This window comes from Mixophyes fleayi, chromosome 10, assembly GCF_038048845.1.
Source record: "Mixophyes fleayi isolate aMixFle1 chromosome 10, aMixFle1.hap1, whole genome shotgun sequence".
Classification (NCBI taxonomy): domain Eukaryota; kingdom Metazoa; phylum Chordata; class Amphibia; order Anura; family Limnodynastidae; genus Mixophyes; species Mixophyes fleayi.
The window spans coordinates 104,093,092-104,116,833 of record NC_134411.1 but is presented as its reverse complement, the minus strand read 5'-3'; the positions used below and the strand labels follow the sequence as shown (position 1 = coordinate 104,116,833).

Genomic DNA, 23,742 nt, shown 5'->3' with positions numbered 1-23,742 from the left:
GAGATTAAGAGGGTGGTAATAGGGTAACCTAAGGAAGGTAACAGGGTGGTAATAAGGTAACCTAGGGAGATTAAGAGGGTGGTAATAAGGTAAACTAGGGAGATTAAGAGGGTGGTAATAGGGTAACCTAAGGAAGGTAACAGGGTGGTAATAATGTAACCTAGAGAGATTAAGAGGGTGGTAATAAAGTAAACTAGGGAGATTAAGAGGGTGGTAATAGGGTAACCTAGGGAGAGTAAGAGAGTGGTAATAGGGTAACCTAGGGAGGGTAAGAGGGTGGTAATAGGGTAACCTAGGGATGGTAAGAGGGTGGTAATAGGGTAACCTAGGGATGGTAAGAGGGTGGTAATAGGGTAACCTAGGGAGAGTAAGAGAGTGGTAACAGGGTAACCTAGGGAGGGTAAGAGGGTGGTAATAGGGTAACCTAGGGATGGTAAGAGGGTGGTAATAGGGTAACCTAGGGAGAGTAAGAGAGTGGTAATAGGGTAACCTAGGGAGGGTAAGAGGGTGGTAATAGGGTAACCTAGGGATGGTAATAGGGTAACCTAGGGAGAGTAAGAGGGTGGTAATAGGGTAACCTAGTGAGGGTAATAGGGTAACCTAGGGAGGGTAAGAGGGTGGTAATAGGGTAACCTAGGGAGCGTAAGAGGGTGGTAATGGGGTAACCTAGGGAGGGTAAGAGGGCGGTAACGGGGTAACCTAGGGAGGGTAAGAGGGTGGTAATAAGGTAACCTAGGGAGGGTAAGATGACTGAGGGTCATGTTACATATAAATAACATACAATGACATATAAAACTACATAACACACATATGTGACTGACAGGGGTGACTCCGCCATTCCGCGGCGCAGACTACAAGTCCCGTGATGCTCCGGGCGTCACATGACCGGGGGGGGGGCGTGTCCTGAGCATGTGACTGCGGCTGGTGATGGCCGCGAGCCTGGCATAGACACCGGGGTCTGAGGAAGATGAACGCTGAGCGGGACCTCTCCCCGCTGACCCCCAACATCGTGCGGGCGCTGAACGACAAGATGTACGAGAAGAGGAAGGTGGCGGCGCTGGAGATAGAGAGGTGCCCGGGAGACCTGGAGGGGGAGAGGGGAGACCTGAGAGACAGAGACCCCCAGGGAGAGAGAGGGGAGAGACCCCCAGAGAGAGAGAGAGGGGGAGACCCCCAGAGAGAGAGGGAGAAAGAGAGACCTCCAGGTAGAGAGAGAGAGGGACCCCCAGGGAGAGAGAGAGGGGGAGACCCCCAGAGAGAGAGGGAGACCCCCACAGGGAGAGAGAGGGGAGAGACCCCCAGGGAGAGAGAGAGGGACCCCCAGAGAGAGAGAGAAAGAGACCTCCAGGTAGAGAGAGGGGAGAGACCCCCAGAGAGGGAGAGAGAGACCCCCAGGGAGAGAGAGAGACCCCCAGGGAGAGAGAGAAAGAGACCCCCAGGGAGAGAGAGGGAGACCCCCCTAGAGAGAGACCCCCAGAGAGAGAGAGAGACCCCCAGATAGAGAGAGAGACCACCAGAGAGAGACCCCCCCCCCCCCCACAGAGAGAGAGACCCCCAGGGAGAGAGAGAGAGGGGAGAGACCCCCAGAGAGAGAGAGATGCCCGGGGGACCTGGAGGGGGGGGGAGAGTTGAGACCCCCAGAGAAAGAGACAGGGGAGAGACCCCCAGAGAGAGAGAGGGGAGACCCCCAGAGAGAGAGAGGGGAGACCCCCAGAGAGAGAGAGAGGGTGGGGAGAGAGACCCCTAGAGAGAGAGAGAAAGAGAGACCCCCAGAGGGAGAGAGGGGAGACCTCAGAGAGAGGGGAGAGACCACCAGAGAGAGAGAGGAGAGAGACCCCCAGAGGGAGAGAGGGGAGACCTCAGAGAGAGAGGGGAGAGACCACCAGAGAGAGAGGGGAGAGAGACCCCCAGAGAGAGAGATAGACCCCTCAGAGAGAGGTGCCCGGGGGACCTGGAGGGGGGGGAGAGGAGAGACCCCCAGAGAGAGACCCCCAGGGAGAGAGAGGGGAGAGAACCCCCCAGGGAGAGAGAGGGGAGAGATATGTGGGTTGGGTGGGTGCTGCTGCAGTTTTATTGTACATATTGCACAGTTTCTCTCTTGTTCTGGCATCATGTGATAGGAATTGGGGCTGACAATCCATGTCCTAGTATTAGGACAGCCACAGTTTGCTAGATTATGACATTACATACTCTTTACATGTAACTCTTTCCCCACATCTTGAATAGCTGTCTCTGTACATGTGACGGAGCGGCCGTGTCTCTGTACATGTGACGGAGCGGCCGTGTCTCTGTACATGTGACACGTGTGTTCTGTCTCGGCAGGCTGGTGAGGGAGTTTGTCGCACAGAATAACACTGCTCAGATTAAGCACGTGATTCAGATCCTGTCTCAGGAGTTCGCTCTGTCCCAGCACCCCCACAGCAGGAAGGGGGGTCTCATTGGACTGGCCGCATGCTCTATTGCTCTCGGCAAGGTAAGGGGTCCTCATTGCTCATTCTCTGTGAGTGCTGGTCTTGGATGAGATCTCCTGTGTTGACGGGTTATTCTCCTAGAGAGGGTGGTTGGTTCTATATATTAATCCGCCTGGTTATAATGTATCCTCTGCATGTTTACAGGACTCCGGCCAGTATCTGAGGGAGCTCATTGAACCCGTACTCACCTGTTTCAATGACGCGGACAGCCGGCTGCGCTACTACGCCTGTGAGGCACTGTACAACATCGTCAAGGTGGCTCGCGGCTCCGTCCTGCCTCATTTTAACGTTCTGTTCGATGGACTTAGCAAGGTAATGGAATAAAGCCCCTAGCAGGGTGTGTGTGGGGGAGGTGGGGGGGGGGGGGGGGGTAAATGTGGAAAATTGACTGGAAAGACCCACAAATAAACTTCATTTAGATTTAAAGTCAATTTTTTTGTTTGTGTTCTGAAGATACGCTCTGTACGCGCTCTGTACGCGCTCTGTACGCGCTCTGTACGCGCTCTGTACGCGCTCTGTACGCACCCATACACGCTCTATACACGCTCTATACACGCTCTATACACGCTCTATACACGCTCTATACACGCTCTATACACGCTCTTCAGGGCCGGTGCTGGGATCTCCAGCGCTCCCAGTTGGTGAAGGCGCTGATCCCCTATACCCCTGCACTTGTTCTAATACCCACTCGGCCTTGGAAGATAGGGGGGTATGTCATCCACGACATAATAGATGTGATTGGTCACTAATATGAGTACAGTAATGATGACTGGTATAATATATCCACAGACAGATATCTAGCTGAAACGACTTATTATTATTTTGGTAATAGCTTTATATGTCATTGCTTCTACAAAGATCACTGTAGCTATAACCATTTTATATAATAGGAACAGAATGTGGAAATTTAACCCTCCCAGTTCAGTTTCTCTCAGTGTTAGGGGCGCGTAAAATCCTGCGCATTTGCTGTGTGACACCTTTTGTGTGAACCGTGTAATTTCGATGGGCAAATATACTTGTGTCCATCTTTTTTTTTAACTTTATTTAAGTGATCCTTTTCCTGATAATAGCACAAACATGAAATTAGATAAGTACAATATTCATTAAGAAGTACAGCTGAATAACTAATCTGAGCAACAATCCTGGATGTGGGGGTGTTGGATGGAGTTTTTAGCTTGCAGGGGAAGAGAGTGAGAGAGAATGAGGATAGGAACAGCGGGTGGTGGTCTGTGACTGGGGGAGAGGGGGCGAGTCCAGGCAACTTGCTGATAGGTTCCTGTGTTAGGAGAACGAGACATCAGTGTTATGCCCAGAGCTTTGTTATTGTAGGAAAGGATTTCAGAGAATTATGGAGGACACTAGTCATCATCTGCTTTTTGTTAATTTGCATGTGTAACCCCTAGTAAAAACCACACAGACGGAGTCCTCCTTTATCATATTTATATCATGTGATTAGGACTCTGGGGTGGACACAATTCAGGAACCTGTCAGTTCTAGGAGCTGGAACAGGCATCCATCGATCTCCGGAAATCGCCTACACAATGAGGCAACAGCGCGGTTTGTTTTACAGTGGAATCCTGATTGTTGGGTTTTGTCTATTATTATTATTATTATTATTATTATTATTATTATTATTTACATGACAGACAAAATGTGAACCTTAATAGATCTGGGGCTGTCATGTTCTCCACCCATTAGACAGGACCTCACGTTGTGTTGACTCATCGCAGTTGTTGTGGGAGGGGCTTCTTCCAGGCAGTACCTGATTGGACGTCTGAGTCACCTCTCCAGTCATGTGCTGTCTCCACCTTTATAGTGGGTGTTCTGTGACAGCCCTGGGAGAGCTCATGTAGGTGGAAATGTTTGTGATGTAACACCCCCAGGTTTCTGCTTTCCACAGGGTGTTTTGCCTGAGGGGGATGTGACACTATAGATGGAATTTATTGTTTAATCCGTTTTTTGTCCTCCATCATAACCAGCACCTTTATTGAGGGATATTGGATGTCTGTGCACCTCACTCGTCCACCTGAGATCCCTACCTGTATCCACTCACACGGCGATATAATGCTGACCATTCTCTGATCTCGTCATTCCCTTTATACCATCCTGAGCTCCGTCCATAGCAGGCGTTCTAGCGATGCTGACGTGTAATGAGATTAATATATTGTATAGTACATTTATTTCACTCATCTCTCTGTTTCCCAGCTTGCTGCTGACCCCGACCCAAATGTAAAGAGCGGCTCCGAGCTGCTGGACCGTCTGCTGAAGGTGCGTCTCATCCGTGATGCTGTTATCTACCTGGAGTATGACCCATTCTCTGCCCATATTAACATGCATCAGTAATACATATGTATTTATAAATATCATTAATATATAGTAATGCAGGAATGAATTAAACTTGGTGTATGGTCTGCAGCATTAACCAGTGATAACCCTTGTAGTAGTAATCAGCTGTCATTGTATGGCGGCTGCGATCTGGAGGTTCCTGGAGACTTTGTGCTTTGTAACTTCCTGATAATACATTACATACAGTATCTAGGTCCCAGCCTGCTCATAGTTTAACCTCTCCCCTTCACCTGCTATCGCACACTGTATCTATAGACTCATGTTGTCATTGCAGGACATTGTGACAGAAAGCAACAAGTTCGATCTGGTCAGTTTCGTCCCTCTGCTCCGTGAGAGAATCTATTCAAACAACCAGTACGCCCGTCAGTTCATCATCTCGTGGGTGAGTCTCTGCACCGTATGTTGCCAAGTGTGACCATCGCTCCGTATAACGGCTGTCTGTTGTCTCCAGATACTCGTGTTAGAGTCTGTTCCTGACATCAATCTACTGGATTACTTGCCGGAGATTCTGGATGGTCTCTTCCAGATCCTTGGAGATAACAGTAAAGAGATCCGGAAGATGTGAGTAGAGGTCTGAGTGGCTGGAGGGGGATGTTCTCGGGATTCCTCACGTGTACAGTGATTTGTGTATATTTTCATATTGTTTTGTGGAAGTCCTGAATAATAGTGAAGATCTATATATCCATAATCTTCTCTTCCCACTAATATAACTGATACGGTTCCGTGGTGGAAGTAGGTGGCCCTGTTCTCCTAGGCGGACAGCCTAGTGTGTGATAACACTTCTCTCGTCATGCAGGTGTGAGGTGTCTCTGGGAGAATTCCTGAAAGAGATCAAGAAAATGCCGGATTGTGTAAAATTTGCTGAAATGGCCAATATCCTGGTGATACATTGTCAGTCGTCAGGTGAGTCCCGACTTGTCCCCCAGTGTCTCCTTCATGCAGCCCGCGATCAGTGTGTCCCATATTGTATATGGTACCAGCTGCGTGGCAATATAAATGCTCTATATGTATACAAAACAAAGACAGTTGTCAGCACTTATCCTTTACACTGCAGATCTGTGTGTATCTAGCAAAATGAAAACATGAGGTATTAGTTCATATTTTGATCAAAACCTTTAAGCCTGCATCCCAGCGTCAAGGGCACCTCATTATATGCAGGTCCTACCCTGACCTATATGCTTTAAACACCATTAAAATGCAGTTAAATTCAGATGCACTCATCTCCCAGGTATAGGGGTTTACATCTAGCAAAGGCTGGTTTGTGAGCCCCACCCAAATGGGCCCCTTTAGGTTTGGCGCCCAATTGTTTTTTACCAGTTGTTACTGAGTGGGGGGAGCAGGGGTCATAGGGAGAGGGGCCGGTGTCTGGATGAGGAGGGGTTATTACAGATTGTTACTGAGCAGGGGGCAGTGTCTGGTGTGGTCATGCTATTGTTCCGTTGTCCGCAGATGACCTGATACAACTCACCGCCATGTCCTGGATGAGAGAGTTCCTGCAGTTGGCGGGTAGAGTGATGCTCCCGTACTCCTCAGGGATTCTTACCGCTGTGCTGCCCTGTTTGTCCTACGATGACCGCAAGAAGAGTATCCTTGATCTGGGTGTCGTGGTGACTGCTATGTAGACCTCAGTACTAGTTACATGGTTCCTTTCCAGCGTGTTCTCCTTACATAACGTGATCTCCAGGCATTAAAGAGGTGGCCAATGTGTGTAACCAGAGTCTGATGAAGTTGGTGACCCCAGAAGACGATGAAACCGATGACACGAGTCAGTTGCCCACTGTCCAGTCGGAGGAGGACCTCTCCTTACACCAGGAGGATCACGGTGAGCCCCTCTATGTATGTGGTGGGCATGTTACAGGAGACCACCGGTACCTGAAACCTAGAAGCAGAATTCGGCTCCATGTAGTCTGCCCCCTTTGTGGGTGTTTTGTTTTTTTGGAGATTTGTTTTCCTGGGGGAGCAACAAGCTTCTCTCTCTGACATGTGCAGTATTGAACTAGGGTCATCAAGCAGAGTGATCCCCGTGTTTTCACCTAAAATATTGAGCTCTGCAGGCTCTGGAGTAAATCAGGAGGCCAGTAATAATAGTCCTGTGTGCACCGTGATATCTACATGTATGTAAGAGGCCCCGCATCCTTGTCCATTGTACGTTTCTGCCTCTTGCTGGGGCAGTTGGGGGTGAGGAGGGGTGATTGAGGACTGACACCGGTGGGGGATCTTCAGGACCTGGGAGCGATCAGATGAGATGTCCGTGGATGACACTGATGTATTCACCAGTATTTGAGTTTAGTGGACATTTTATGTTCCGTTATAGATGTTCCTGGTTATATTTATGGTCGTTCATTGATCTGTGAATTAAAGCACCAAATGACGGGATAATCCCCAGTTTTCTGGTTGGTGATAACTGCTTCTGGATTTAAATTAAAATGTCTGATTCTTTGGAGAATAGACCATGAGACATCTAAGCATAAGCTGCACATGTAATCGTGTAGCAGAAAGTAATACAACATAATTATGTCCTAGGTGTGCGTTGGAAGTGGTTAGCGACCTGTGTTTGTGTTTATGGAGTACCCCAGTAGGTGTACTCTGGTGTAATACCCCGTGCGGCTGTGGTGTTAGGGGTTGTTGCCCCCCTCCCCTCGTGGCTGTGGTGTTTGGGGTGTTACCCCCCTCCCCTCGTGGCTGTGGTGTTTGGGGTGTTACCCCCCACGTACGGTTGTGGTGTTTGGGGTGTTATCCCCCACGTACGGCTGTGGTGTTCGGAGCCAGTTTTATTATTTAATTTGTACAAAGAAGTTTACTGAAACATTACTACGTGTGCTGGCAGAGAGAACATTATTAGTCCGGAGCAGGACTATTGTAAGTGAAATGAATCCCAGTAACAGAAAGTAATGAGACCACAGCAAGATAGGTAAATAATACAGCGGATTATATATAATATGAACATCATTCGCCTCGGTGGTCCGAGTGGTCATCACGGAGCCCCAGCACCTCACCCAGGTCCTGACAGGTTGGACAGTTTTTGATATTGCAGGTCAGTCCACTGATGAGGTGTGAGGTGCGAGGCTCCTATTCATGCTGCCACATTATATAAACATTGCATAATACACAAATGCAGCGTGAACAGTGCACAGAGGAACAATAGATGCATATAGACAGGTCTCTGATTATTATAACAAACCCAATAAGCATCGTGTGCTAGAACTATGTGCATAGAGTGAGGTTCCTGGTTCTCTAACCTGTATAGAAAGGGACAAGCGCGGTTTGCGGGATTATTTACCATTACACAGTAGTAGTCCCGGCTGTGTGTACAGCAGATGTACATGAGCATTACACAGTAGTAGTCCTGGCTGTGTGTACAGCAGGTGTATATGAGCATTACACAGTAGTAGTCCCGGCTGTGTGTACAGCAGATGTACATGAGCATTATACAGTAGTAGTCCCGGCTCTGTGTACAGCAGGTGTACATGAGCATTACACAGTAGTAGTCCCGGCTGTGTGTACAGCAGATGTACATGAGCATTACACAGTAGTAGTCCCGGCTGTGTGTACAGCAGGTATACATGAGCATTACACAGTAGTAGTCCCGGCTGTGTGTACAGCAGATGTACATGAGCATTACACAGTAGTAGTCCCGGCTGTGTGTACAGCAGGTGTACATGAGCATTACACAGTAGTAGTCCCGGCTGTGTGTACAGCAGATGTACATGAGCATTACACAGTAGTAGTCCCGGCTCTGTGTACAGCAGGTGTACATGAGCATTACACAGTAGTAGTCCCGGCTGTGTGTACAGCAGGTGTACATGAGCATTACACAGTAGTAGTCCCGGCTCTGTGTACAGCAGGTGTACATGAGCATTACACAGTAGTAGTCCCGGCTGTGTGTACAGCAGGTGTACATGAGCATTACACAGTAGTAGTCCCGGCTGTGTGTACAGCAGATGTACATGAGCATTACACAGTAGTAGTCCCGGCTGTGTGTACAGCAGGTGTACATGAGCATTACACAGTAGTAGTCCCGGCTGTGTGTACAGCAGATGTACATGAGCATTACACAGTAGTAGTCCCGGCTGTGTGTACAGCAGATGTACATGAGCATTACACAGTAGTAGTCCCGGCTGTGTGTACAGCAGGTATACATGAGCATTACACAGTAGTAGTCCCGGCTGTGTGTACAGCAGGTGTATATGAGCATTACACAGTAGTAGTCCCGGCTGTGTGTACAGCAGATGTACATGAGCATTATACAGTAGTAGTCCCGGCTCTGTGTACAGCAGGTGTACATGAGCATTACACAGTAGTAGTCCCGGCTGTGTGTACAGCAGATGTACATGAGCATTACACAGTAGTAGTCCCGGCTGTGTGTACAGCAGGTATACATGAGCATTACACAGTAGTAGTCCCGGCTGTGTGTACAGCAGATGTACATGAGCATTACACAGTAGTAGTCCCGGCTGTGTGTACAGCAGGTGTACATGAGCATTACACAGTAGTAGTCCCGGCTGTGTGTACAGCAGATGTACATGAGCATTACACAGTAGTAGTCCCGGCTCTGTGTACAGCAGGTGTACATGAGCATTACACAGTAGTAGTCCCGGCTGTGTGTACAGCAGATGTACATGAGCATTACACAGTAGTAGTCCCGGCTCTGTGTACAGCAGGTGTACATGAGCATTACACAGTAGTAGTCCCGGCTGTGTGTACAGCAGATGTACATGACCATTACACAGTAGTAGTCCCGGCTCTGTGTACAGCAGGTATACATGAGCATTACACAGTAGTAGTCCCGGCTGTGTGTACAGCAGGTGTACATGAGCATTACACAGTAGTAGTCCCGGCTCTGTGTACAGCAGGTGTACATGAGCATTACACAGTAGTAGTCCCGGCTGTGTGTACAGCAGGTGTACATGAGCATTACACAGTAGTAGTCCCGGCTGTGTGTACAGCAGGTGTACATGAGCATTACACCAGTAGTAGTCCCGGCTGTGTGTACAGCAGATGTACATGAGCATTACACAGTAGTAGTCCCGGCTGTGTGTACAGCAGATGTACATGAGCATTACACAGTAGTAGTCCCGGCTGTGTGTACAGCAGATGTACATGAGCATTACACAGTAGTAGTCCCGGCTGTGTGTACAGCAGATGTACATGAGCATTACACAGTAGTAGTCCCGGCTGTGTGTACAGCAGGTGTACATGAGCATTACACAGTAGTAGTCCCGGCTCTGTGTACAGCAGGTGTACATGAGCATTACACAGTAGTAGTCCCGGCTCTGTGTACAGCAGGTGTACATGAGCATTACACAGTAGTAGTCCCGGCTTGTGTACAGCAGGTGTACATGAGCATTACACAGTAGTAGTCCCGGCTGTGTGTACAGCAGGTGTACATGAGCATTACACAGTAGTAGTCCCGGCTGTGTGTACAGCAGATGTACATGAGCATTACACAGTAGTAGTCCCGGCTGTGTGTACAGCAGATGTACATGAGCATTACACAGTAGTAGTCCCGGCTGTGTGTACAGCAGGTGTACATGAGCATTACACAGTAGTAGTCCCGGCTGTGTGTACAGCAGATGTACATGAGCATTACACAGTAGTAGTCCCGGCTGTGTGTACAGCAGATGTACATGAGCATTACACAGTAGTAGTCCCGGCTGTGTGTACAGCAGGTATACATGAGCATTACACAGTAGTAGTCCCGGCTGTGTGTACAGCAGGTGTATATGAGCATTACACAGTAGTAGTCCCGGCTGTGTGTACAGCAGATGTACATGAGCATTACACAGTAGTAGTCCCGGCTGTGTGTACAGCAGATGTACATGAGCATTACACAGTAGTAGTCCCGGCTGTGTGTACAGCAGGTGTACATGAGCATTACACAGTAGTAGTCCCGGCTGTGTGTACAGCAGGTGTACATGAGCATTACACAGTAGTAGTCCCGGCTGTGTGTACAGCAGGTGTACATGAGCATTACACAGTAGTAGTCCCGGCTGTGTGTACAGCAGATGTACATGAGCATTACACAGTAGTAGTCCCGGCTGTGTGTACAGCAGATGTACATGAGCATTACACAGTAGTAGTCCCGGCTGTGTGTACAGCAGGTGATACATGAGCATTACACAGTAGTAGTCCCGGCTGTGTGTACAGCAGGTATACATGAGCATTACACAGTAGTAGTCCCGGCTGTGTGTACAGCAGGTGTATATGAGCATTACACAGTAGTAGTCCCGGCTGTGTGTACAGCAGATGTACATGAGCATTACACAGTAGTAGTCCCGGCTGTGTGTACAGCAGGTGTACATGAGCATTACACAGTAGTAGTCCCGGCTGTGTGTACAGCAGATGTACATGAGCATTACACAGTAGTAGTCCCGGCTGTGTGTACAGCAGATGTACATGAGCATTACACAGTAGTAGTCCCGGCTGTGTGTACAGCAGGTATACATGAGCATTACACAGTAGTAGAGTCCCGGCTGTGTGTACAGCAGATGTACATGAGCATTATACAGTAGTAGTCCCGGCTGTGTGTACAGCAGATGTACATGAGCATTACACAGTAGTAGTCCCGGCTGTGTGTACAGCAGGTGTACATGAGCATTACACAGTAGTAGTCCCGGCTGTGTGTACAGCAGATGTACATGAGCATTACACAGTAGTAGTCCCGGCTGTGTGTACAGCAGATGTACATGAGCATTACACAGTAGTAGTCCCGGCTGTGTGTACAGCAGATGTACATGAGCATTATACAGTAGTAGTCCCGGCTGTGTGTACAGCAGATGTACATGAGCATTACACAGTAGTAGTCCCGGCTGTGTGTACAGCAGATGTACATGAGCATTACACAGTAGTAGTCCCGGCTGTGTGTACAGCAGGTATACATGAGCATTACACAGTAGTAGTCCCGGCTGTGTGTACAGCAGGTGTATATGAGCATTACACAGTAGTAGTCCCGGCTGTGTGTACAGCAGATGTACATGAGCATTACACAGTAGTAGTCCCGGCTGTGTGTACAGCAGATGTACATGAGCATTATACAGTAGTAGTCCCGGCTGCTGTGTACAGCAGGTGTACATGAGCATTACACAGTAGTAGTCCCGGCTGTGTGTACAGCAGATGTACATGAGCATTACACAGTAGTAGTCCCGGCTGTGTGTACAGCAGGTGTACATGAGCATTACACAGTAGTAGTCCCGGCTGTGTGTACAGCAGATGTACATGAGCATTACACAGTAGTAGTCCCGGCTGTGTGTACAGCAGGTGTACATGAGCATTACACAGTAGTAGTCCCGGCTGTGTGTACAGCAGATGTACATGAGCAATTACACAGTAGTAGTCCCGGCTGTGTGTACAGCAGATGTACATGAGCATTACACAGTAGTAGTCCCGGCTGTGTGTACAGCAGATGTACATGAGCATTATACAGTAGTAGTCCCGGCTGTGTGTACAGCAGGTATACATGAGCATTACACAGTAGTAGTCCCGGCTGTGTGTACAGCAGGTATACATGAGCATTACACAGTAGTAGTCCCGGCTGTGTGTACAGCAGGTGTACGTGTACATGAGCATTATACAGTAGTAGTCCCGGCTGTGTGTACAGCAGATGTACATGAGCATTACACAGTAGTAGAGTCCCGGCTGTGTGTACAGCAGATGTACATGAGCATTACACAGTAGTAGTCCGGCTGTGTGTACAGCAGATGTACATGAGCATTACACAGTAGTAGTCCCGGCTGTGTGTACAGCAGATGTACATGAGCATTACACAGTAGTAGTCCGGCTGTGTGTACAGCAGATGTACATGAGCATTACACAGTAGTAGAGTCCCGCTGTGTGTACAGCAGATGTACATGAGCATTACACAGTAGTAGTCCCGGCTGTGTGTACAGCAGATGTACATGAGCATTACACAGTAGTAGTCCCGGCTGTGTGTACAGCAGATGTACATGAGCATTACACAGTAGTAGTCCCGGCTGTGTTGTACAGCAGATGTACATGAGCATTACACCAGTAGTAGAGTCCCGGCTGTGTGTACAGCAGATGTACATGAGCATTACACAGTAGTAGTCCCCGGCTGTGTGTACAGCAGATGTACATGAGCATTACACAGTAGTAGTCCCGCTGTGTGTACAGCAGATGTACATGAGCATTACACAGTAGTAGTCCCGGCTGTGTGTACAGCAGATGTACATGAGCATTACACAGTAGTAGAGTCCCGGCTGTGTGTACAGCAGATGTACATGAGCATTATACAGTAGTAGTCCTGGCTGTGTGTACAGCAGATGTACATGAGCATTACACAGTAGTAAGTCCCGGCTGTGTGTACAGCAGGTGTATATGAGCATTACACAGTAGTAGTCCCGGCTGTGTGTACAGCAGATGTACATGAGCATTACACAGTAGTAGTCCCGGCTGTGTGTACAGCAGATGTACATGAGCATTACACAGTAGTAGTCCCGGCTGTGTGTACAGCAGATGTACATGAGCATTATACAGTAGTAGTCCCGGCTGTGTGTACAGCAGATTGTACATGAGCATTACACAGTAGTAGTCCCGGCTGTGTGTACAGCAGATGTACATGAGCATTACACAGTAGTAGTCCCGGCTGTGTGTACAGCAGATGTACATGAGCATTACACAGTAGTAGAGTCCCGGCTGTGTGTACAGCAGATGTACATGAGCATTACACAGTAGTAGAGTCCCGGCTGTGTGTACAGCAGATGTACATGAGCATTACACAGTAGTAGTCCCGGCTGTGTGTACAGCAGATGTACATGAGCATTACACAGTAGTAGTCCCGGCTGTGTGTACAGCAGATGTACATGAGCATTATACAGTAGTAGTCCGGCTGTGTGTACAGCAGATGTACATGAGCATTACACAGTAGTAGTCCCGGCTGTGTGTACAGCAGATGTACATGAGCATTACACAGTAGTAGTCCCGGCTCTGTGTACAGCAGATGTACATGAGCATTACACAGTAGTAGTCCCGGCTGTGTGTACAGCAGATGTACATGAGCATTATACAGTAGTAGTCCCGGCTGTGTGTACAGCAGATGTACATGAGCATTACACAGTAGTAGTCCCGGCTGTGTGTACAGCAGATGTACATGAGCATTACACAGTAGTAGTCCCGGCTGTGTGTACAGCAGATGTACATGAGCATTACACAGTAGTAGAGTCCCGGCTGTGTGTACAGCAGATGTACATGAGCATTACACAGTAGTAGTCCCGGCTGTGTGTACAGCAGATGTACATGAGCATTACACAGTAGTAGTCCCGGCTGTGTGTACAGCAGATGTACATGAGCATTACACAGTAGTAGTCCCGGCTGTGTGTACAGCAGATGTACATGAGCATTACACAGTAGTAGTCCCGGCTGTGTGTACAGCAGATGTACATGAGCATTACACAGTAGTAGTCCCGGCTGTGTGTACAGCAGATGTACATGAGCATTACACAGTAGTAGTCCCGGCTGTGTGTACAGCAGATGTACATGAGCATTACACAGTAGTAGTCCCGGCTGTGTGTACAGCAGATGTACATGAGCATTACACAGTAGTAGTCCCGGCTGTGTGTACAGCAGATGTACATGAGCATTACACAGTAGTAGTCCCGGCTGTGTGTACAGCAGATGTACATGAGCATTACACAGTAGTAGTCCCGGCTGTGTGTACAGCAGATGTACATGAGCATTACACAGTAGTAGTCCCGGCTGTGTGTACAGCGGATGTACATGAGCATTACACAGTAGTAGTCCCGGCTGTGTGTACAGCAGATGTACATGAGCATTACACAGTAGTAGTCCCGGCTGTGTGTACAGCAGATGTACATGAGCATTACACAGTAGTAGTCCCGGCTGTGTGTACAGCAGATGTACATGAGCATTACACAGTAGTAGAGTCCCGGCTGTGTGTACAGCAGATGTACATGAGCATTACACAGTAGTAGTCCCGGCTGTGTGTACAGCAGATGTACATGAGCATTACACAGTAGTAGTCCCGGCTGTGTGTACAGCAGATGTACATGAGCATTACACAGTACAACAATACAGGCTTCCTTTACCCGTTGTATTATGTCTGGGTCATGATTTACTGACGTGTTGTAAGAACATCATAGTAACTCTATACTCACTATAACACCACACATATCGTAGACGGATCATCTGCGCTCTTACTGGGGCGCAGACGTGTAAAGATGGATTATATATAAACTACAATGTGATAGTTGTGTCACATGTAACACACACGTGACGTCATACACATTAATAGACAGTTGTGTCAGTGTATTCTGGGCGGTCTAAGTACAGCTGCTGCCAGTCTTTATTTCTGGTGATCAGTATAATAATGGCACTGTACTGATAGTAATATATAATATGCCCCCCACCACTTGGTGGCGCTAACACCGCATCCCCCTTGTCCTTCCAGGTCTCTACCACAAATCTGTAATAATACTTTTCTTTATTTTTATACCTCTTAGACGTTCTGTCACTACAGATGGACGGCTGACCGTTCATTTCTATTAATATTTTCATGTACAAATCAAGATAAATGCACAGGAAACATTTAGAACTTGCAGTTACTACACCGGTGAGACTTTATAGAGCTGCCATCACTTCCCCGTGATCCCCGCAAGGTAAACGTTCTCCTGTGTTTACACACACGTATGTCCAGCGTGTAAACGTGCCCAAAGGACATAAGAGGGACACGTCTGTTGCGTCGCTTTCACTTCTTCCACCTGGGACAATGATCCGTGTGCACCTAGTACATAACTGGGACTGTCTGCCCTCCTCTCACTTGTGTGTTGTTGAGTATAAAAGTCTGTCTTGTGAATAAGCCCCACGCCTCATTACTGGTCACGGCTCATATTACTCTTCTAATACAGACTTGTGAAGTTTGGTTGTCTCTCCCTGTGTGCAGAGCATGGAGTTGGGTCCTGTGTAGACGTCTCATATATCACATTCCTGAGCTATGTGAGGCCGCTCTGCACTCGATCCCACATCTGTAGCATTGGTGGTTCAGTGGTAGAATTCTCGCCTGCCACGCGGGAGGCCCGGGTTCGATTCCCGGCCAATGCAAGATAATTATTTTTTTTAACAGTTTGTTTAATTTTTTTTTTCTCCTTTCATATGACTTTAACCTAAATGACTTCTCATTCCTTTATTTATGTAGTGGCAACTTATTCTGCACTGTTGTAAAATGCATTGATGACTTTAGAATGGCTGTAGGTGATGCAAATAGTCTTAGTCGGAATAGACTAACCCACTAGCTGTTTTATGGGGGGGCCTAGGGGTGGTTCCCCATTACCTCGTGTTCCTCCTGTCCTATATCGACTAAATGTTTGGACCTCACACAGGGAGTTATACAAGAATAATGAATTACTTGTCTGTGTTCCATGTTACTCCTCCACCAGTCTATTACCTCCATGTCTATATGGGGGCAGGAACCAGGACCATCTTTTCCATTGGGCACGATGGGCAGCTGCCCGGGGGCCCCACGGGCAAGGGGGCCCCATAGGCATGGCTCTTAATTAGAATAAATAATCCTGCAAAAAAACCCTTCAAGGGTCACTGAGCGAGTACATCTATCTATCTGTATCTCTATACATCTCTATATATATATATATATATATATATATATATATATATATATATATATATATATTATAGGGGCCCTGGTGCACTGCTTTGCCCATAATTTTACTCAGTACTATTGTTTTGTTTCTTTGGTTGTGTAATGTAATAAGATTCAGCGTTTATCACTACATAGAAAGCAGACACCATATTCCCAGCATTTAGCCTTGAGGTATAGGGGTCCTGGAGTGTAACAAAGGAGAATCCCCCGGACATTGTCATGTAATAAGCCCCTTTCTTCCCTGTACGGGTGTTATCTGCTCATGGTCTCAGCAGCAGCGGCCAATGAGAGAGTGCGACAAAAGATAACCAATCAGGGCTTCAAACTTTATTGCACACAAATGTCAGAGAGGAAATCATTGGCTGCAATAGGCTCTCTGGCCCTGGTGAAACATGGTAAATCAAGTTTCCCAACTCCAGTCCTCAGGGCCCCTCACAGTGCAGGTTCTCCAGGTGACAGGTGAGATAATTATACCAGCTGTGGATCTGTTACATTGTATCACTCAGTAATGATTACACCTGTGGATCTGTTACATTGTATCACTCAGTAATGATTACACCTGTGGATCTGTTACATTGTATCACTCAGTAATGATTACACCTGTGCTCCAGCAGGGAGATATGGAAAACATGGACTGCTAGGGGTCCCTGAGGACTGGAGTTGGGAAACACTGGTAAATACTGAGTTTCCTGGTGAGGGCAGTGCGATGGGAGAGATTTGGAAGTTACATTCTGCTTGTGAACGTCTGGTTCGAGTATCGGAAACAGAGTTTTTGATTTATTTATTTATAGGATGTCACAAAAACACCTTCATTCAGTGTCAGAATGTTCTAGAATCTGCTGTACCCTTCACCTGTCCGATTCCCATGTGACCAGGGCGGTTCAGCTGCCTCATTGTGTGCAATATAATCCAAAGAGAAGCCGTAGTCACAGACTGCTTAAGTGTGGAAAATGTTAAATTTGGAAATTAAAATTTCTCTTGCATTGGCCGGGAATCGAACCCGGGCCTCCCGCGTGGCAGGCGAGAATTCTACCACTGAACCACCAATGCTGCAGATGTTGTGTTCTGTACATTCCTCCAACACGTGATAAACATGCTGTACCCCAGTTCCAGTTGTCCCATGATAAATTTGGGGGGGGTTTGGGGCTGTGGTAGGCTCGGGGTTCCATGATAAATTTGGGGGGGGTTTGGGGCTGTGGTAGGCTCGGGGTTCCATGATAAATTTGGGGGGGTTTGGGGCTGTGGTAGGCTCGGGGTTCCATGATAAATTTGGGGGGGGTTTGGGGCTGTGGTAGGCTCGGGGTTCCATGATAAATTTGGGGGGGGGTTTGGGGCTGTGGTAGGCTCGGGGTTCCATGATAAATTTGGGGGGGGGTTTGGGGCTGTGGTAGGCTCGGGGTTCCATGATAAATTTGGGGGGGGTTTGGGGCTGTGGTAGGCTCGGGGTTCCATGATAAATTTGGGGGGGGTTTGGGGCTGTGGTAGGCTCGGGGTTCCATGATAAATTTGGGGGGGGGTTTGGGGCTGTGGTAGGCTCGGGGTTCCATGATAAATTTGGGGGGGGTTTGGGGCTGTGGTAGGCTCGGGGTTCCATGATAAATTTGGGGGGGGTTTGGGGCTGTGGTAGGCTCGGGGTTCCATGATAAATTTGGGGGGGGTTTGGGGCTGTGGTAGGCTCGGGGTTCCATGATAAATTTGGGGGGGGTTTGGGGCTGTGGTAGGCTCGGGGTTCCATGATAAATTTGGGGGGGTTTGGGGCTGTGGTAGGCTCGGGGTTCCATGATAAATTTGGGGGGGGTTTGGGGCTGTGGTAGGCTCGGGGTTCCATGATAAATTTGGGGGGGGGGTTTGGGGCTGTGGTAGGCTCGGGTGCCCCGACAACGCATTCACGTTTGTTTCTTACACAAGCAGCGTTCCCTTAGAGGTTTTCTGCCCCTCACTCATATCCCCGGACAGGTCATGTTCTGCTGGGGTTGCGGTCTCCGCACCTGTGGAGTCATTATTGTCACCTCTGCATGATTAATGGGTGGGATCATCAAAGTATGTCTTTGTGTTTTTAATGCGAACACCGAGGGAAAGTAGCTGATCTCCCCTCCTATCAACTGGTAGAATTGTGGGAGCCCCAACACAGGAGATGCTTGCCCGTGCCAATGCTGCACCCCATGCTTCTCCCAGGCTAACAGAGAGAATCTGGTCTGGTTTCCATTGCGTGGTTCGTCGATGCTTCTGATTGGATGGCTGGTTAGCATTGTGTGGTTTTCAAAACATCTGATTGGACAGCTGGTTTCCATTGTGTGGTTTGTTGATGCAGCTGATTGGATGGCTGGTTAGCATTGCGTGGTTGTCGATGCATCTACTGGGCAGTGCACCCCTCACTCATTTTGAAATACTTACAACACAAAAGAGACAGATGAGTGATGTCTTGTAAGCCTTGAGAGAGGGGCTGTGAGCGAAACGCGTGTTGGCTACTTGTGTGGTCTGTTTGTTTGGCTCTATAATAATAAGCGTTAGAATCTGCCCCTAGAGGCAGGAGGGAAAGCGTAGATTATATGATTGCATGTAGGGTGTGGGGGATGTGATGGATCTCTAGTAACACTGAATATAAACGGACTAATCTGAAATGTCTGCTACAGTTTGACTTAAAACCTATAGGGGTGATGTGACAATTATACATCACCTCGATGGTGAGAAATAATGACATCATGTATTCATTAAGGGGTTAATGAGCTATATTTCTAATTCCTCCTAATATCAAGTGATCGCAGAAGCTAACTACAGCCTAAATAAAGGGCAAGTCCGATAAATAATGTAGGAAACGGCGACACTTGGTATAAGAATATTGCTATATTTGGAGCCTTTGAATTAGATTTGTACATAATTTGAGCTGCTGGAGAATAACCACAATTGAATCAATACCAAGTGGAAGCTCAGATGGAGACTCCAGGATAAGAGAACAGAGAACAGACCAGAGTATGTCTACAGTTATATCACATTTATATTTCTTATGATTTCTCTGAATGTATTTAGCTGCTGTTACAACAATTAGGGATAATAGATTTGTAATAAATTATCAACAAAGATAAAGCATTTTAGAAAGAAAACTATTTTCCTCTTTTGTGATGAAAATATTATTTACTATATATAATTTATAGCTGTAATTCTTCTTTACTATGTTGTGTAAAATGAATTAGAATTTGTGAACGTATCTTTTATTGATCTCCGAGATGTGGTAGTTTTATTCACTGATGTTAGTTGTACAGTTCTCTGTGACACATCTCCTTGTAGGGAATCCTGTGCCTGTAGAACTGACCGGGGGTCTGGCTGTTATATCACAGTGTGTCTGTAGAACTGACCGGGGGTCTGGCTGTTATATCGCAGTGTGTCTGTAGAACTGACCGGGGGTCTGGCTGTTATATCACAGTGTGTCTGTAGAACTGACCGGCGGTCTGGCTGTTATATCGCAGTGTGTCTGTAGAACTGACCGGGGGTCTGGCTGTTATATCGCAGTGTGTCTGTAGAACTGACCGGGGGTCTGGCTGTTATATCACAGTGTACCTGTAGAACTGACCGGGGGTCTGGCTGTTATATTGCAGTGTACCTGTAGAACTGACCGGGGGTCTGGTTGTTATATCACAGTGTGCCTGTAGAACTGACCGGGGGTCTGGCTGTTATATCACAGTGTGCCTGTAGAACTGACCGGGGGTCTGGCTGTTATATCGCAGTGTGTCTGTAGAACGGAGCGGGGGTCTGGCTGTTATATCGCAGTGTGCCTGTAGAACTGACCGGGGGTCTGGCTGTTATATCGCAGTGTATCTGTAGAACTGACCGGGGGTCTGGCTGTTATATCGCAGTGTGTCTGTAGAACTGACCGAAGGTCTGGCTGTTATATCGCAGTGTGTCTGTAGAACTGACCGGGGGTCTGGCTGTTATATCGCAGTGTATCTGTAGAACTGACCGGGGGTCTGGCTGTTATATCGCAGTGTGCCTGTAGAACTGACCGGGTGTCTGGCTGTTATATTGCAGTGTGTCTGTAGAACGGACCGGGGGTCTGGCTGTTATATCGCAGTGTGTCTGTAGAACGGAGCGAGGGTCTGGCTGTTATATCGCAGTGTGTCTGTAGAACTGACCGGGGTCTGGCTGTTATATCGCAGTGTGTCTGTAGAACAGAGCGAGGGTCTGGCTGTTATATCGCAGTGTGTCTGTAGAACTGACTGGGGGTCTGGCTGTTATATCGCAGTGTGCCTGTAGAACTGACCGGGGGTCGGGCTGTTATATCGCAGTGTGTCTGTAGAACTGACCAGGGGTCTGGCTGTTATATCGCAGTGTGTCTGTAGAACTGACTGGGGGTCTGGCTGTTATATCGCAGTGTGCCTGTAGAACTGACCGGGGGTCTGGCTGTTATATCGCAGTGTGTCTGTAGAACTGACCAGGGGTCTGGCTGTTATATTGCAGTGTGTCTGTAGAACTGACCGGGGGTCTGGCTGTTATATTGCAGTGTGTCTGTAGAACTGACCGGCGGTCTGGCTGTTATATCGCAGTGTGTCTGTAGAACTGACCGGGGGTCTGGCTGTTATATTGCAGTGTGTCTGTAGAACTGACCGGGGGTCTGGCTGTTATATCGCAGTGTGCCTGTAGAACTGACCGGGGGTCTGGCTGTTATATCGCAGTGTGTCTGTAGAATGGACCGGGGATCTGGCTGTTATATCGCAGTGTACCTGTAGAACTGACCGGGGATCTGGCTGTTATATCGCAGTGTGTCTGTAGAACGGAGCGGGGGTCTGGCTGTTATATCGCAGTGTGTCTGTAGAACGGACCGGGGGTCTGGCTGTTATATCGCAGTGTGTCTGTAGAACGGAGCGGGGGTCTGGCTGTTATATCACAGTGTGTCTGTAGAACTGACCGGCGGTCTGGCTGTTATATCGCAGTGTGTCTGTAGAACGGACCGGGGGTCTGGCTGTTATATCGCAGTGTGCTTGTAGAACTGACCGGGGGTCTGGCTGTTATATCGCAGTGTGTCTGTAGAACTGACCGGGGTTCTGGCTGTTATATTGCAGTGTGTCTGTAGAACTGACCGGCGGTCTGGCTGTTATATTGCAGTGTACCTGTAGAACGGACCGGGGGTCTGGCTGTTATAACGCAGTGTGTCTGTAGAACTGACCGGGGGTCTGGCTGTTATATTGCAGTGTACCTGTAGAACTGACAGGGGATCTGGCTGTTATATTGCAGTGTGTCTGTAGAACTGACCGGGGGTCTGGCTGTTATATCGCAGTGTGCCTGTAGAACTGACCGGGGGTCTGGCTGTTATATTGCAGTGTGTCTGTAGAATGGACCGGGGATCTGGCTGTTATATCGCAGTGTACCTGTAGAACTGACCGGGGATCTGGCTGTTATATCGCAGTGTGTCTGTAGAACGGAGCGGGGGTCTGGCTGTTATATCGCAGTGTGTCTGTAGAACGGAGCGGGGGTCTGGCTGTTATATCGCAGTGTGTCTGTAGAACGGAGCGGGGGTCTGGCTGTTATATCGCAGTGTGCTTGTAGAACTGACCGGGGGTCTGGCTGTTATATCGCAGTGTGTCTGTAGAACTGACCGGGGTTCTGGCTGTTATATTGCAGTGTGTCTGTAGAACTGACCGGCGGTCTGGCTGTTATATTGCAGTGTGTCTGTAGAACTGACCGGGGGTCTGGCTGTTATATCGCAGTGTGTCTGTAGAACTGACCGGGGGTCTGGCTGTTATATCGCAGTGTGCCTGTAGAACGGACCGGGGGTCTGGCTGTTATATCGCAGTGTGCTTGTCCAGTTGCCGTTTGCCCTATCTCCATTAACCATCTGATCACCATTGTATGAGCCAAGGTGTCGCAATAACCGTTTCTTGTTGTCTCATTGCAGGAACATCCGATATGACCAATGACTCCAGCCTGGACAACATCAACGTCTTTGCCCCCAGAAGGTGAGCCAGAGGCGGTGATGCTGCTGTCCTGTTGTAACCGGCTACACTCGGGGGAAGCAGTGGTCCCAATTGTTTTCATAATATTCTCTGTGGTTCTCCTCATTACTTCCTAGCTCAAATGGGCTTAGAGGCTGGGGGTGACGGCCAGCAGGCGGGGGTTAGAGGTCGGGGTAATGGCCACGAGGCGGGGGTTAGAGGTTGGGGTAACGACCAGCAGGCTGGGATTAGAGGCTGGGGGTGACGGCCTAGAGGCGGGGGTGACGGCCAGGAGGCGGGGGTTAGAGGGCGGGGGTGACGGCCAGGAGGCGGGGGTTAGAGGGCAGGGGTGACGGCCAGGAGGCGGGGGTTAGAGGTCGGGGTGACGGCCAGGAGGCGGGGGTTAGAGGGCGGGGGTGACGGCCAGGAGGCGGGGGGTGACGGCCAGGAGGCGGGGGTGACGGCCAGGAGGCGGGGGTGACGGCCAGGAGGCGGGGGGTGACGGCCAGGAGGCGGGGGTGACGGCCAGGAGGCGGGGGTTAGAGGGCGGGGGTGACGGCCAGGAGGCGGGGGTTAGAGGGCGGGGGTGACGGCCAGGAGGCGGGGGTTAGAGGTCGGGGTGACGGCCAGGAGGCGGGGGTTAGAGGTCGGGGTGACGGCCAGGAGGCGGGGGTTAGAGGTCGGGGTGACGGCCAGGAGGCGGGGGTTAGAGGTCGGGGTGACGGCCAGGAGGCGGGGGTTAGAGGTCGGGGTGACGGCCAGGAGGCGGGGGTTAGAGGTCGGGGTGACGGCCAGGAGGCGGGGGTGACGGCCAGCAGGTGGGGGTTGGAGGTCGGGTTGACGGCCAGCAGGTGGGGGTTGGAGGTCGGGTTGACGGCCAGCAGGTGGGGGTTGGAGGTCGGGTTGACGGCCAGCAGGTGGGGGTTGGAGGTCGGGGTAATGGCCATGAGGCAGGGTGGATCCTTTTCTGTCCTGACGCTGTCACCAGTTGAAGTCTCGCACACAGCAGGGGGCGGACAGAGTAACACAGGTCAGTAACAGAATATGGAGCATTGTGTTTTCCTCCCCTCAGTCAAAGATACCACTAAGAATTTACCCCAGGAATACGGATTGTTCCCCTGCTCTCCACTGCATACCGGGAAGGTGTAGTATTGTCTACTGCACACTAGGTGGCACTGTAACACCTTGTATTTCTCTATCTCACACTGATATCTATACAGCAACAAATCACAAGCGGGTTCATTGCAGGTTATGGTCATTGTGATTCCTCCGTGAGGAGCGACGGTCACTTTGTGGTTTATTCCTTATATTTGTGAGCCTATGCAGAGGGGTCATTATTGATCCGTCTTCTCTCTGTGCACAGGAAGTGGTT

At 49.0% G+C, this 23,742-nt stretch overlaps 1 protein-coding gene and 2 non-coding genes across 6 annotated transcripts in view; 2 read left to right on the top strand and 1 right to left on the bottom strand.

The window, feature by feature from the left end:
• Positions 1 to 884: 884 nt before the first annotated feature.
• VAC14 (VAC14 component of PIKFYVE complex) overlaps positions 885 to 23,742 on the top strand; it is a 48,159-nt gene continuing 25,301 nt past the window's right edge. For 3 of the 4 annotated variants that reach the window (XR_012679611.1, XM_075189415.1, XM_075189414.1), the window contains exons 1-10: positions 885 to 1,071; positions 2,323 to 2,473; positions 2,616 to 2,783; positions 4,677 to 4,739; positions 5,092 to 5,199; positions 5,269 to 5,378; positions 5,614 to 5,720; positions 6,267 to 6,401; positions 6,502 to 6,639; positions 22,334 to 22,394. Coding sequence is in view for 3 of the 4 variants with exons in the window: in XM_075189415.1 (XP_075045516.1) it covers positions 968 to 1,071; positions 2,323 to 2,473; positions 2,616 to 2,783; positions 4,677 to 4,739; positions 5,092 to 5,199; positions 5,269 to 5,378; positions 5,614 to 5,720; positions 6,267 to 6,401; positions 6,502 to 6,639; positions 22,334 to 22,394 (1,145 nt within the window). In the remaining variant the exon portion in view is untranslated. The remainder of the gene's footprint in view (positions 1,072 to 2,322; positions 2,474 to 2,615; positions 2,784 to 4,676; positions 4,740 to 5,091; positions 5,200 to 5,268; positions 5,379 to 5,613; positions 5,721 to 6,266; positions 6,402 to 6,501; positions 6,640 to 22,333; positions 22,395 to 23,742) is intronic. The other variant, XM_075189416.1, reaches the window with a different exon arrangement.
• TRNAG-GCC (transfer RNA glycine (anticodon GCC)) lies at positions 15,820 to 15,890 on the top strand. Its single transcript has one exon. It is a non-coding gene; the product is annotated as a tRNA-Gly (tRNA).
• On the bottom strand, positions 17,426 to 17,496 carry TRNAG-GCC (transfer RNA glycine (anticodon GCC)). Its single transcript has one exon. It is a non-coding gene; the product is annotated as a tRNA-Gly (tRNA).